The sequence below is a fragment of the Siniperca chuatsi genome, linkage group LG23 (assembly GCF_020085105.1).
Source record: "Siniperca chuatsi isolate FFG_IHB_CAS linkage group LG23, ASM2008510v1, whole genome shotgun sequence".
In the NCBI taxonomy this organism is placed as follows: domain Eukaryota; kingdom Metazoa; phylum Chordata; class Actinopteri; order Centrarchiformes; family Sinipercidae; genus Siniperca; species Siniperca chuatsi.
Window position 1 is genome coordinate 257,501 of NC_058064.1, and position 14,370 is coordinate 271,870.

Here is a 14,370-nt window from a genome sequence, read left to right on the forward strand (position 1 = left end):
ACGTTCTCCGGCTCCAATTAACTAGCTTTCTTTTATTAATTCATTCACTTCACAATGTTAATGAAGGAACAGGAACAGCTGATATCAGTAACATATTTAATATCTTTACATTACAGATGTAACAATGATAAAACAACAGTTTGTTTGGAGAAGTCATCAGGAGCTTTGCTGAAAAAAGAAAGCGGAATAAATACAGTTAAAATAAAGTAAAATTTGTAGAAAGTGTAAACAGTGATGCGTTTCTCACCAGCAGAGCTCGTCCTTTAGTTTCTATAGGCAGCAGAAAGTTTCCTAGAGCGCAGATCACACAGGCCACAGCGAATGGACTGAGAGCCTGAATCACCGACTGAGACATCAACACCTGAAGTACACACAGAGTAATGTCAAACATGGACAGCAGAAACACCTGAAAACTCACTCGAGTGGTTCCTGGTCAGGACACTGAACCCACCTGAGCGATGAATGGAGCGATCATTCCTCCAATACGACTGAAAGACGTACAGAAGCCCATTCCCAGAGACCGAGCTGCAGTGGGATACACCTGAGAGACAAAAAACACCTGTTACTTGAGATCTGGATCAATAAAAACCTCTACTAAAACCAGCAGAGTCTGGACGTACCTCAGCAGTGTAAATATAAACCACATTAAAGTTCATGGAGACCAGAGACCGGAGCAGGAACAGCAACACTGTGAACCCAAACCTGGAGAGAAAAACAGGAACAGAAGGTCTTCATAAACCTACACACTGTTAGATTGGAGGACCTCATAAACCTGGACCCAGTTAGACTGAAGGGCCTCATATACCTGTACCCAGTCAGACTGAAGGGCCTCATATACCTGTACCCAGTCAGACTGAAGGACCTCATATACCTGTACCCAGTCAGACTGAAGGACCTCATATACCTGTACCCAGTCAGACTGAAGGACCTCATATACCTGTACCCAGTCAGACTATAACGGCAGACTGAGATGAAGAGTCTCTGAAGTTCTTACATGGTGGTGCAGATGTTGAGCAACATGAACAAAAGGGCCGCCACCAGCTGCAGCACCGTCAGACTCATCTTCCGTCCCAACACGTTCAGCATACAAATGTTTACTGGTACCACTGGGAGGACAGAGGAGGAGAGGATCAGATCTGTGCCACACCAGAAAACTAAACTGTGAACTGCTCTGTTCTTACCACAAGTGGGGTAAAACAGTGAAGGTTGTCCTGATGGTGGCAGCAGAGTAAATGCATGTTGTTACCTAAATCTAAAAGGGTTAATCCTCTGTACGGTGGCCTGTTTAGGACATTAGACTCTCACTGTCAGCTGTGCTTTGAGGTGAATAATGTTAGCATGTTAGCAGTGTTAATATGCTTACAGAAAGCAGTGAAAGCAATTTAATGTGCTGACATTTGGCTAGCATGCTAACAGGTAGCTAGCATACCGACATGCTAACATGGTAACTATTGCTGTGTTAACACAGTAACAATACTATGGGATTAGACAAAATCTGAAATAACTCCCTTGTTCACTCAGTCACTGCTCCCTCTAACAGACACTATAGTAAATGGAGATTTTGGACACTTTCTTATCATTTGTGTCACCGACACTGACAGCTATTGAGTTGCACAACTGTAATTTTCGCATCAGTAAGATGCGGAGCATTGCATTGTGGGATTGTTAGCAGAAAGTAGTGTACATGTTGTGCTCTACTTTTTTGTTCCATTGTGTAATTTTTGAGTGCTCTTTATAGTGGATACATTTACACACTCAGAATTCAGACACTAAAATGGCGGACAGTAAATGTAGCACACTATATAGTAAATAAGGAGTGATTTCAGACACAGCCTAAGAGTCTACAGCCACGCTAGCAGCTCTGTGAGGCTGTACATAGGCTTGGGCCGATTGTCAATTTAATTGAGAAATGATGATGGATTGAATACATCGGCAACGCCATCCATGTACATGTACATACATAAATAAACCATTATTTGTTTCTTGCATGCAGCGTTTTATTTTAATTCGTCTGTCTGTAGCCTACCATGTTGATGCGTCTTCTCCCTAGCAGCGTTACGGCTGCACAATTTACCAGGGTCAGGCAGAACAGATCACTCTGTTGTTACCTTCTGTTTAGACCTCAGTGGAACAAACTATAAGTCCATAAAGGCCTCATTAAACTAATTATATTTCGTATAATATTGAAAACATCTTGTTCGGCACAGTAGCCTACAACAGCATCTGTCAACTGCCTTTTTATTCAGCGCAACAACTGCACAATCACATTGCACAATTTACCAGGACAGGCAAGGAAAACAGATTGTATTGTTGTTACTATCTGTTTAAACCACAAAGCAACAAACTATAATTTCATTCAGGCCTCATTAACAGCTTATCAAAAATGTATGTAGGCATAGCTGTAATACTTGGCTAAAATAAACTACATTGTGAAACAACATTTAGAGTATCATGTAGATGGGAGATTAAATTTACTATTATTTAATAGTTGAATAAAATGTGAAATGTTTAAAAATTAATTAATTTTTTTTTTTTAAATACTCAGGAAATTGTACCGAGTTTGGTCAGTGGCTATTCATTAGTTTCTCTTGTGGGTGGGATTCTGCTGGGGGAAATTTAAACTCATGACCTCAGTGTTTCTAAAATCCTGTAACTACAGTGCCAGTGTGTCTGAAAACTGATAAAGTGTTTAAATCTGTTAAACACAGCTCTTGATCTCAGTCCTGGACTTACGTGCGACCTCTCCCAGGCAGCTGATGAGCAGTGTCTGGTAGTCGTTGAATGCGAAGGGGATGCAGTAACACAGTCCCTCCTCATGGCGGTGTTTGACCTGATGCTCTTGATCTGCGTCCGTCACACACAACAAGTTCTTCTCCAACAGCTCCGAACTGCTCAGCACTGAGCCATAGTACGCGAAGGACGCCACAAACCTAACAGATGAAAGACGCCACAGTCAGAAACACATCGACGGAAACCTTGGCCCGTATTTATCCGTATTATACCATAAGACCACTTCAAAATAAATAATATTAAGAGAGGTGCAGAGGTCTCATAAGTTCTAGAGTGATTGTACAATATATCATTGGTCATGTTACGGTGTACCTCAACACTTGATTCTGGGTCCTATTCTTTTCTCTATTTAAATGCTTCCCCTTGGTCACATTATTAATAGACATAAAATATCTTCTCCTCTATGCAGACGATACACTGTTCTATCTTCCTGTCAATCCTGCTGATACTAATCATCTAGTTGGCCTAGAAAATGTGTTGGATGTATTGTAATTTAATTTTCTCCAGTTTACCAAGAAAAAGGCTGAGATAGTTCTAGTTGAAATTGATGAAAAAGTTGGCTTTATACCAATCAGTACCAAGCCATCTGCCAGGGTACTGGTTGGGAGTCATTTTTTTTATAAAAATCTGAACTTCAAAACCAAGGACATTTTAGTCTTGTTTTCATCAGTTGCTTTCACTTCATCCCATCTTGATAACTGTAACTTCTATATTCAGTACAACTTGCCCTAAATCAGTGCACTGCGGTGGCCTTTGGGTTTAAGGTGCCAATCATGAACCATAACTTGCCCGGTTCTCATCTGGACAGGGACCTTTGTTGCATATTGTTCCACATTTCCCTCTCTACCAATTTCCTGTCATCTCTCCATTGTTGTTGTCTAATAAAGCACTAAGTCATCAGCAATGTAGAAGTGAGGAAGAAGTGTGACGTTACCATGAATACCAGAGCAGTAAAGACGTCCTCCTGAATGACGAACTGAGCAGAATCCTCCAACTGCCTCTCTCTTTCTGAAACACAAACAATAAGATTACATAACCTTACCTACATTATACTGAATTTATCAAGACAACAAGTAAACATGAAGGAAGTGTTGAGTTTAAAACAGGAACAGATCAGAAAATAGGGAGGCTTCTTAATTAAATATAATCAAATATGCTTATAAAACATAAAGGCCTGTCTCTGACCTGTTTAAAAAAAAATAAAGACCTGGTTTTCTTTTAACTTAAGTTTAAAATTGAATAAAAGCTGCACAAACTACATTAAGGATTTACAGTGTGCTGTTTAACAGGCTGAATATGAAGGGTACAGGTTGAGCTTGTTTTTCAGGATTACTGAAGTCATTAGTCAACTTTTTGCGGACTCATAAGATCCTTTATTCACACTGAGTTAAAAAATTAGGCGTGACTGCTGATATTTAACCTCAGAGTGAACGTACCACAGCTGGCTCCACCAGTCGTCCTGGAGGAAGAGAAGCTCGGTTCATTTTAGCGATCTTTTCCAGAGTTTCAACAGCAGCCTGAATATTTCCTGCTGACACGTTGTAACGAGCCGACTCAGGAATAAACTGGTCAATTAAAAGAGAGAAACAGACAGGAATCAGTTCAACCTGAAGAGACACAGACAGGACAAGAAATATTCTGCTTTAGCACTTACACTTAACCTGACACTTCAACTCCTTTCAGCACTTTTAATTCAACTGACACCTCAGCATCAACTCAGCACTTAAACTCCCACCTCAACTTCACTCAGCAACTACACCTAAAACCAAACAACTTAATTCAGCACTTCTATTTCAACTGCCAATTCAACTTATTTTGGTTGTTTTGTTTAAATTGCCAATTCAACAACTTTTAGTATTAACGGCCACTTCAAAGTCTTTCAGTCATTCTGTTTTAAGTGCCACTTCAACTGCATTCAGTGCTTCAACTACTGGTAATATCTTAATAATCTTAATATCTTTTGATAACTACATCTTCAGCTGTTACGCCACATAAAGGACATTTCAAAACTCAACATATTCAGATATTTAAACAGTTTTAAACTTCTGTCACACTTCAATTTCCAGAACATTTAGGCTTATTTAGCTGTTTCATGTGAGCTGTAAATGAAGAATGATGTTGCATTTCTCTGCTGTCGAACTGTAAATAGAAATAAAACTCAAAGACAATGCAATAAGATACTTAGATTACAAGGTGTCCTTTCTAAGCTAAACATTTTATTATGTACAGCCGTGAGGACAGACAGGTGAGAAGGAAGACTCACCTTGAAGAGGAAGATGAGGAAGACACTGGGGGTGACGGAGATCCGGATCATCCACCTCCAGCCCAGAGAGGGAACCACCACCATCCCCAGTATGATGATCAGCATGGAGCCAATCATCCAGAAGATCTGATACAGAGACAGAGAGCATGCTGGGAGATCTCAACTGATGACATCACACGTCAGACAGGGACTCAGGTGAGAGAACACCTGTGTAAACCTCAAACATTATCATTAACACGTCTTTACAGAACAAAGATCCTCACTGGACGACAGATGGAACACATTCATCTAATTTTATTAAAATAATAATTATGTCATTAATAAAAACACACAGATCTGAATTACTATTTACATTAAACATTAATAACATTATTATTTCTAATCAGTACTTCATGCAGAGAAAGAGCTGTGAGTGAGTCAAGCATCCAGACGACATTTAGATCCATCCACAAAAATAAAAATCAATAAAAGTACCAATAAGTATAAATAAAATCCTGATCTGATCTGTGATACAAACGTGAAAACCAACCCCAAAAAGAGACTGAGTCAGTGAAGTGATTTAATCCATCTTAAATTCTATTAAAGCTGCCTGTGATTTCTACGATCGAACACTTTTCACGTCAGAAACACGGGAGCGACGTAAAGTCGACTCACAGTAGCCAGAGGCAGCAGGAACGCTCGATACTTCGCCGGGATGAACTCGGTCTTCAACACAAACCTGAAACAACAACAACAACCTGTTACTCATAACGTGTGTGTTAATGTGTGTAAATCTGTGTGTGTGTGTGTGTGTTAATGTGTGTAAATCTGTGTGTGTGTGTGTGTGTGTGCGCACTGACCCCTGCGACACCCCCGCCACCCCGCAGCCCACCATGCTGCGCAGGAAGATGAACCAACCGTACGAAGGAGCGAACGAGGTGAGCAGAGAGAAGTAGGCGCTCCACACAAAACCTCCAAACACCACCTGCTTCCACACACACACACACACACACACACACACACACACACACACACCCAGTCGGTGGACAGACGCAGGTTAAATATGATCTTCAGTGTAAATATAATATATTTATAACATGTAATATAAAACATATCATTATAATATTAAAGATGTTTCTGACCTTCCAGCGTCCGTATCTGTCCGCGATGTATCCTCCCAATATTCCACAAACCATGAAACCAAGAAACACCATCTGAGACCAAAAACTGCAGTCAGTATCTAAGGTACTACAGTATCTATGGTACTACAGTATCTAAGGTACTACAGTACAGTATCTAAGGTACTACAGTACAGTATCTATGGTACTACAGTACAGTATCTATGGTACTACAGTATCTATGGTACTACAGTACAGTATCTAAGGTACTACAGTATCTATAGTACTACAGTACAGTATCTATGGTACTACAGTATCTAAGGTACTACAGTACAGTATCTAAGGTACTACAGCATCTATGGTACTACAGTACAGTATCTATGGTACTACAGTATCTATGGTACTACAGTACAGTATGTATGGTACTACAGTACAGTATCTATGGTACTACAGTACAGTATCTATGGTACTACAGTATCTATGGTACTACAGTATCTATGGTACTACAGTACAGTATCTATGGTACTACAGTATCTATGGTACTACAGTATGTATGGTACTACAGTATCTAAGGTACTACAGTACAGTATCTATGGTACTACAGTATCTATGGTACTACAGTATCTATGGTACTACAGTACAGTATCTATGGTACTACAGTATCTATGGTACTACAGTATCTATGGTACTACAGTACAGTATCTATAGTACTACAGTACAGTATCTATGGTACTACAGTATCTATAGTACTACAGTATCTATGGTACTACAGTACAGTATCTATGGTACTACAGTATCTATAGTACTACAGTACAGTATCTATGGTACTACAGTACAGTATCTAAGGTACTACAGTATCTATAGTACTACAGTACAGTATCTAAGGTACTACAGTACAGTATCTAAGGTACTACAGTACAGTATCTAAGGTACTACAGTATCTATGGTACTACAGTATCTAAGGTACTACAGTATCTAAGGTACTACAGTATCTATGGTACTACAGTATCTAAGGTACTACAGTATCTAAGGTACTACAGTACAGTATCTAAGGTACTACAGTATCTATGGTACTACAGTATCTAAGGTACTACAGTATCTAAGGTACTACAGTACAGTATCTAAGGTACTACAGTATCTATGGTACTACAGTATCTATGGTACTACAGTACAGTATCTATAGTACTACAGTACAGTATCTATGGTACTACAGTAACACAAACACAGTACTGTGCAGAGGAGCTTGGTGTACTCAGCCCCTTGGACACTCGAGGTTTTCACAGGTGGACCCGGGTCACCAGGGTCGGACCTGTAAGTGACCTTCAGGGTCCAGATGAGTACGACTGAAACCTTTTCTACGATAGAGCACTCCTGGACGAAGGAGGGACTACACCGCCTGATTCTGATTACTTTTGAAAACATAAACAGAATTTTGTGTAAAATACATTTTTTATTATTTTGTTATTAATTTAATCGTCTCGTGATCCCTCAGATTTATGTTGGGACCTCTCGGTGGGTCCTTGCCGCAGACTGTATATAAAGATGGACGACACGTCAGCTCCCTAAAGGTGAAGCCAGAACAGCTGCATCGCCCCCTGGTGGCGGGCTACAGTACAGGTCATAAGCCCCGCCCCTCCATGTTAGCGGATGGGCCAAACTAAAAACTCAAAGTACGTCAAATACATTTTTCCCAAAGATGGTTTCTGTCAGTTCAGGTCGCTCTCATCACGCTGATGTTTGTTCAGGTGTTTTTCTGATAAGTTTGGTTCTAATTATTTATCTGATGCTATAAAAACAGGTTTCACGTCATGATTGACAGCTGAGCTCTGCTCGCAATTGAGTGGGTCGGGTGTGTGGGCGGGGCCTCGATACCACGGCTCCACCCCCGATCACTACTGCGCAGACTCTGGCTCCAAATGACATCACCAGCCAAGATGGCGGCTCCCGTATCCGGATATTTGGGCTTCATTTAGTACAGCGGCAGGAAGTGGAGACACGTCGGCCATCTTTATTTACAGTCTGCGGTTCAGACACACATGTTGGGAACACAGCAGTACCACACGTCAGTACCGCAGTACCACACGTCAGTACCGCAGTACCACACGACAGTACCGTAGTACCACACGACAGTACCGCAGTACCACACGACAGTACCGCAGTACCACACGTCAGTACCGCAGTACCACACGACAGTACCGCAGTACCACACGTCAGTACCGCAGTACCACACGACAGTACCGTAGTACCACACGACAGTACCGCAGTACCACACGACAGTACCGCAGTATCACACGACAGTACCGTAGTACCACACGACAGTACCGCAGTACCACACGACAGTACCGCAGTACCACACGTCAGTACCGCAGTACCACACGACAGTACCGCAGTACCACGCGACAGTACCGCAGTATCACGCGACAGTACCGCGGTATCACACGACAGTACTGCGGTACCACACGACAGTACTGCAGTACTGTCGCAGTATCACATGACAGTACTGCAGTACTAGGCGACAGTACTGCAGTACCACACGACAGTACTGCAGTACCAGACGACAGTACTGCAGTACCACACGACAGTACCGTAGTACCACACGACAGTACCGCAGTACCACACGACAGTACCGCAGTACCACACGACAGTACCGTAGTACCACACGACAGTACCGCAGTACCACACGACAGTACCGCAGTACCACACGACAGTACCGTAGTACCACACGACAGTACCGCAGTATCACACGACAGTACCGCAGTACCACACGACAGTACTGCAGTACTGTCGCAGTATCACATGACAGTACTGCAGTACTAGACGACAGTACTGCAGTACCACACGACAGTACTGCAGTACCAGACGACAGTACTGCAGTACCACACGTCAGTACTGCAGTACCACACGACAGTACTGCAGTACTGTCGCAGAACCAGACGACAGTACTGCAGTACCACACGACAGTACTGCAGGAAAGTGCAGTACCACACGACAGTACTGCAGTACTGTCGCAGTATCACACGACAGTACTGCAGGAAAGTGCAGTACCAGGCGACAGTACTGCAGTACTGTCGCAGTATCCACACGACAGTACTGCAGGAAAGTGCAGTACCACACGACAGTACTGCAGTACTGTCGCAGTATCACACGACAGTACTGCAGGAAAGTGCAGTACCAGACGACAGTACTGCAGTACCACACAACAGTACTGCAGTACCACACGACAGTACTGCAGTACCACACGACAGTACTGCAGTACTAGACGACAGTACTGCAGTACTGTCGCAGTATCACACGACAGTAGTGAACTTTCTCTTGATTGTGATCTTTTGAAATGAAGCAATATCTTCAGTTTCAGCTCTGATTTATGTGAACTTTTCTAACGAGTCCTAATGAGAATTCTGATCAAATTATTCTGACATTTACAAGAAAGAAAATCAAAGATTAAGACTTCCTGTCTGACCCCTGGAGGGGTCGCGACCCACAGTTTGGGAAACACTCATCAGTTAACTGTAGAAGATATTTTCTGTTTTATTTCACAGTAACTGAATCTCTCCGACACCAAATGATTAATTTCTAAAAATATCAGCATTTTAATGGATAAGTTGTGACTCACTGTGGAGACGAGAGCGACCTGCCAGTCGTCCAGACGCCACTCGCATCGAATCTCAGGAGAAACTACAGCTAACAGCATGATCTCCATCGCCTCCACGATCTGCACGCACACACACACACACACAGACACAGACAGACAGACACACACACGCGCACACACACACACACACACACACACACACACACAAAGAAACATTTTCCTTTTCTGAAGAATTAAAACAAATGAAAAGATGTCGAATGTTTGAGACACAAACGATCAGATTTAAAGACGGCGTGAGTTTCAGTGTCTCTGATCATCTGAATATTCTTCAGCAACAAACTTCAATAAATCTTTATTGAGTTTATGAATAAATCGTAGAAAAGGTTTCAGTCGTAGTCGTCTGGACGCTGTTTTCAGAATCAAGACGTTTCGGCTCCCATCCGGAAGTCATTCTCAATTGTGAAAATGGTCTGAGAACTCAGACATTTAAGCTACTCTGTGTTGCTTAAGCCCCGCCCTCAGGGAGGAGTCTACCTGAGTACCTGCTGTTTACCTGCCTAGTTTCACCTGAAACTGACCTAATTGCTTCCATCTGGTTCGGGAACTCGAAAACAGCCAGGAAATTAGCAGACCACAGGAACCATCTCCGTTTCAATCTAAGATGCAGGCAATGGAAACTATCAGGTCAGTTTCAGGTGAAACTAGCTAATCAACAGCACTCAGGTAGACTCCTCCCTGAGGGCGGGGCTTAAGCAACACAGAGTAGCTTAAAGGTCCCGGTCGATTTTTCACAATTGAGAATGACTTCCGGATGGGAGCCGAAACGTCTTGATTCTGAAAACAGTGTCCAGATGACTGCGACTGAAACCTTTTCTACGATGGAGCACTGCTGGACGAATGAGGGACGACACCGACTTTTTATGAATAAAACTGTGTTTCTGATGAACTCTATTTTATATTTGACTGAAAAGATCAAACCAAAGGAAGTTGTGTGATTGTGTAAAAGTCCTTCAGTGTTTAGGTCTGATGGCACTTTATTTTGTAGGAACGTAACTTCTGTGTGTTCGCAGGAAGTTTTAACTGGTTTATCTTCATTTCCAGAAAAAGAAGAAGAAAGTGCAGTTCAGAAGCCTGCGAGCGTTCAGCAGAAACAGCTGATCAGTGCGCGACTGCAGCAGCAGAAGCGTGTCTTACATTGGAGCTCCCCATGATGACGAACAGCAGGATGTGAAACCGGCCGAAGCCGATTGTTTCAACGGCTTCCTCGACAGTGAACGTCTCGTCGCCTGCTGCAGAAACACAGATTAAGCTTCGCGTTAGAACCAAACATCACGAAACAGCAACGGTCTGATTCAAACGCAAAGAATACACATTGGATTTATTCTTATTGTTCTTATTATAAAGATGAAAATTATTAACGGTTTAGTTCGTTTCATGAGGTCTGCAAATTTCTTCCATCAGGACAAAATTATTCTTTCTGATATCAAACCTTCAGATGAAAACGTGGCTTCGCTTTTTCACCTTCAGAAACTGAAATCCTGTTTTCTCTCAGGAAACGAGGCTGAAAACGGACGTTAAATCAGTTTGATGCTGCGACTCCAGGTTCAACATCTGGTCTCTGGCAGTCTGGCAGAGGACCCGAGCTTGAGGAGGACACGTTTCACCCCACGGGGGTTTTTATGCATCTGCCACCAGTTCAGCCAGGAAGAGACTTTATTACGCGTTTTATTTGAATCGTTTCAGGCCTGAAGATGAAAAATAAATGTTTCACCTCCGACCCCTCAGATTCATCTCTGCAGGATTAGACGCCAGATTGTCCCTCCAGACTCTCTACAGTTTATTGATTATTGATTTCAGACTCACCATTGTTGTTGTTCTCGCTGCCCTGCTGCTTGTCTGCAGGTTTCGCCTGCAGCTCCACCTCCTGCAGGTGGATGGCACTCACCAGCTGAGTCTTCATACTGTCAGTCATCCTGAAAACCAACAGGGTTTCATCACGTTTTCAGCACTTTACACTGAAGAGACACAGCAGACTCTGAGGGTTGTTAATGTTCGTGACCCAAAAACGGATTCTCAAAACCTCAACAACTAATCCAGAATCCTCCTGGTCACAGACCACGATGAGGAAATGTGTTTTGGCCCTTTAAATTGTTTCAATTCAAGTTTTTGGAGGATTTTGTGTAAAAAATACTGTGATTTAAAACATTGTGTCTTCATGTTACGATACCGTCGAGTACCACAGTATTTATTATGAACGTATTATTAATGAGCACTGTTAATTAAACTCTTTAGAGAGTTTATCCAATGAGTTTTAAATATCTAATTAGTTCCTCATTAACAGTGAAATTAAATCGTAAAAATGATTTAAAAACAAATGATCAGCAAACTTCCTGTTTTACTAAAGTGGAACTTTCTGGCGTTTGTGACTTTAACACTAAAACATCAAACATGATACATAGAAAAATATGTATTCAGATATTTCTGATGAACCCAAACTGCGTTCATTAACACAATAACAGTTGTTGTGGTCGGCTGTCAACTCTCACAGTAAACTGTGGAGAAGCTGAAGTGTCCCACTGAACGTGAACGCATCACACTTCTGATCATTTTAACAAGAAAAAGTGAGTTTCAGATGTTTTTGCTGAAAAGCTGGAAATAATTTTTATCAGTTAAAAGTTCTAAATTATTTTTGTGTTGAAAATAAAATGAAAAGTGTTTGTAAATAAAAGCTGATTTGACGTCATGTTGAAATTTAAACATCTGAATTCATGAGGTTTGATTTCAGTTTCCTTACATACTTAAAACATTATATGTTATATATATATTTTTTTTTTCCAGTTCACAAATAGAAAAATCAGGAGAAAAGCTGTTTGAAGACAAATATCAGCTGAATATATAAAGTTTCACTTATAAACAAAGATCTGGAGTTTATTAATACAACTGAGAAATGACTAAACACGACAGGAGGTTTAAACAGATGAGTGTTTGTTGGTTTTCTTCTAAAATATTTCTGTGGCTAAAACACATCTGAGACTATTTGTTTGCATCCAGACAGTAATTCAGATATTAAATGTTTTATTATTAGGCTGAAACAATAAAGTCAAACAGGAACTGAGCCTCACAGAAACTCAGTTGATCTAATTATGTGAACAGTTTGTAGGAGAGACGCGAACTAAGCAGAAAGCCAAACTTCTAAAACACATCAACTTAATGAGCTTTTCAGCAAAACAAAAGTTGCAGATGTTGGTGACTTCAAAGACAGAACAACACACCGAGAAGCGTTCAGAGATTTAAATAAATCTGAGCACCTGCAAAGCAGCTTCAGTGTGTTTGTGTGGCCTGCTTCCAACGAATACTGGTTTACAAAACTACATTTTATTGACATTACGTGTTTGAAGGTGGATCGTTTGCGAGCTGAATTCGCCAGAAGACACTTCTGCTAGGTCTTTACTCGTTTTCTGCCATGTTTGTAAATTTCCCAGCCTACATCAGGAAGAAACCTTTAAACCGCATGATTTTTGAACGGAGTTTGGCAGAAAGTTTTCTCCAGGTACTCCGGGGAGAAAACGCCGAGCGATACAGTTAGATATCGGCCTGGATTTGGTGGTTTCTTAAAGCAGAACCTGCAGAAGAATATTATAGTTTAATATTTGACTACTTCTAGTAACATTAGCTTAATGTTTGCTGAACTTTTCCCGCAGTACGTCAGCAATCAACAAATGTTTGGCTGCGTTCACGTTGATTTAAAAGCTTTCTTTCTAATGAATTAATTACTTACACAGTGGCTGCTTTTAAACAGTAAAGATGTCAGTTGTGTCTCTTCTCGTGCTGCTGGCGAAGGTTTCATGTAGAGACAGTCAGCAGCAGGTTATTCCGGTATAAAGTGTTTGTGTTGACCTGACCAGGTGTATCAGGAAGTGCCTTCATCAGCGTCACCGGTGAACCGGCGGGAGGAGGCGGGAGCTGGCTTTGAACTGGGAGGGGTTCAGGTCACTGAAACCAGTGGATTACACAGTGGTGCACAGTATCGAAGCACATTTACTCAAGTAGCCTACTACAGCTTTGGGATACTGTACTTTACTTGAGTATTTCCATTTTATACTTCTGCTCCACTACATCTTAGAAAAACATGTTGTAGTTTTTATTGATCAGACAGCTTTAGTTACTAATTACTTTTCAGATTAAGACTTTACATTAAACAACACCTGATGATCGAGTTTATAAAATATATTGTTAAAGATTAAAAAAGATGTTTGAACCTTTTTGTGCTTATGATTTAGTATAAAACTTAACACATGGTTTTTATTTAAATGATTGTTTTTAGTCCAAAGAGTAAAACTAATGTTTTACAAATCAGCAAATAGACCCCTAGGCTGGGAACCACTGGACTAAACAAGCTAACTGTATATAAAGTAGTTAAAACCAGCTAACTGTATATAAAGCAGTTAAAACTAACTGTATATAAAGTAGTTAAAACTAGCTAACTGTGTATAAACTAGTTAAAACCAGCTAACTGTATATAAAGCAGTTAAAACTAGCTAACTGTATATAAAGCAGTTAAAACTAACTGTATATAAAGCAGTTAAAACTAACTGTATATAAAGTAGTTAAAACTAACTGTATATAAA

General features: G+C 41.0%; 1 protein-coding gene across 3 annotated transcripts; it reads right to left on the bottom strand.

Annotated features, from left to right (window-relative positions):
* Positions 1-17: 17 nt before the first annotated feature.
* Positions 18-13,684, bottom strand: svopl (SVOP-like). Of its 3 annotated transcripts, none has more exons than XM_044186527.1 (16): positions 13,521-13,683; positions 11,606-11,715; positions 10,937-11,028; positions 9,764-9,862; positions 6,175-6,246; positions 5,893-6,017; positions 5,708-5,771; positions 5,054-5,179; positions 4,227-4,355; positions 3,725-3,798; positions 2,734-2,930; positions 995-1,106; positions 621-702; positions 452-541; positions 248-361; positions 18-168 (listed from the first exon to the last, which is right to left on the bottom strand). In XM_044186527.1, the coding sequence occupies exons 2-16, from the start codon at positions 11,712-11,714 to the stop codon at positions 157-159; spliced, it is 1,497 nt and encodes a 498-aa protein (XP_044042462.1). In that variant the 5' UTR covers position 11,715; positions 13,521-13,683; the 3' UTR covers positions 18-156. The 3 variants fall into 3 exon arrangements, 2 of the variants coding, with proteins under 2 accessions (XP_044042462.1, XP_044042461.1); XM_044186526.1 differs by having other exon boundaries at positions 10,937-11,031; XR_006376864.1 differs by lacking the exons at positions 18-168; positions 248-361 and having other exon boundaries at positions 477-541; positions 621-904; positions 938-1,106; positions 10,937-11,031; positions 13,521-13,684.
* Positions 13,685-14,370: the final 686 nt, after the last annotated feature.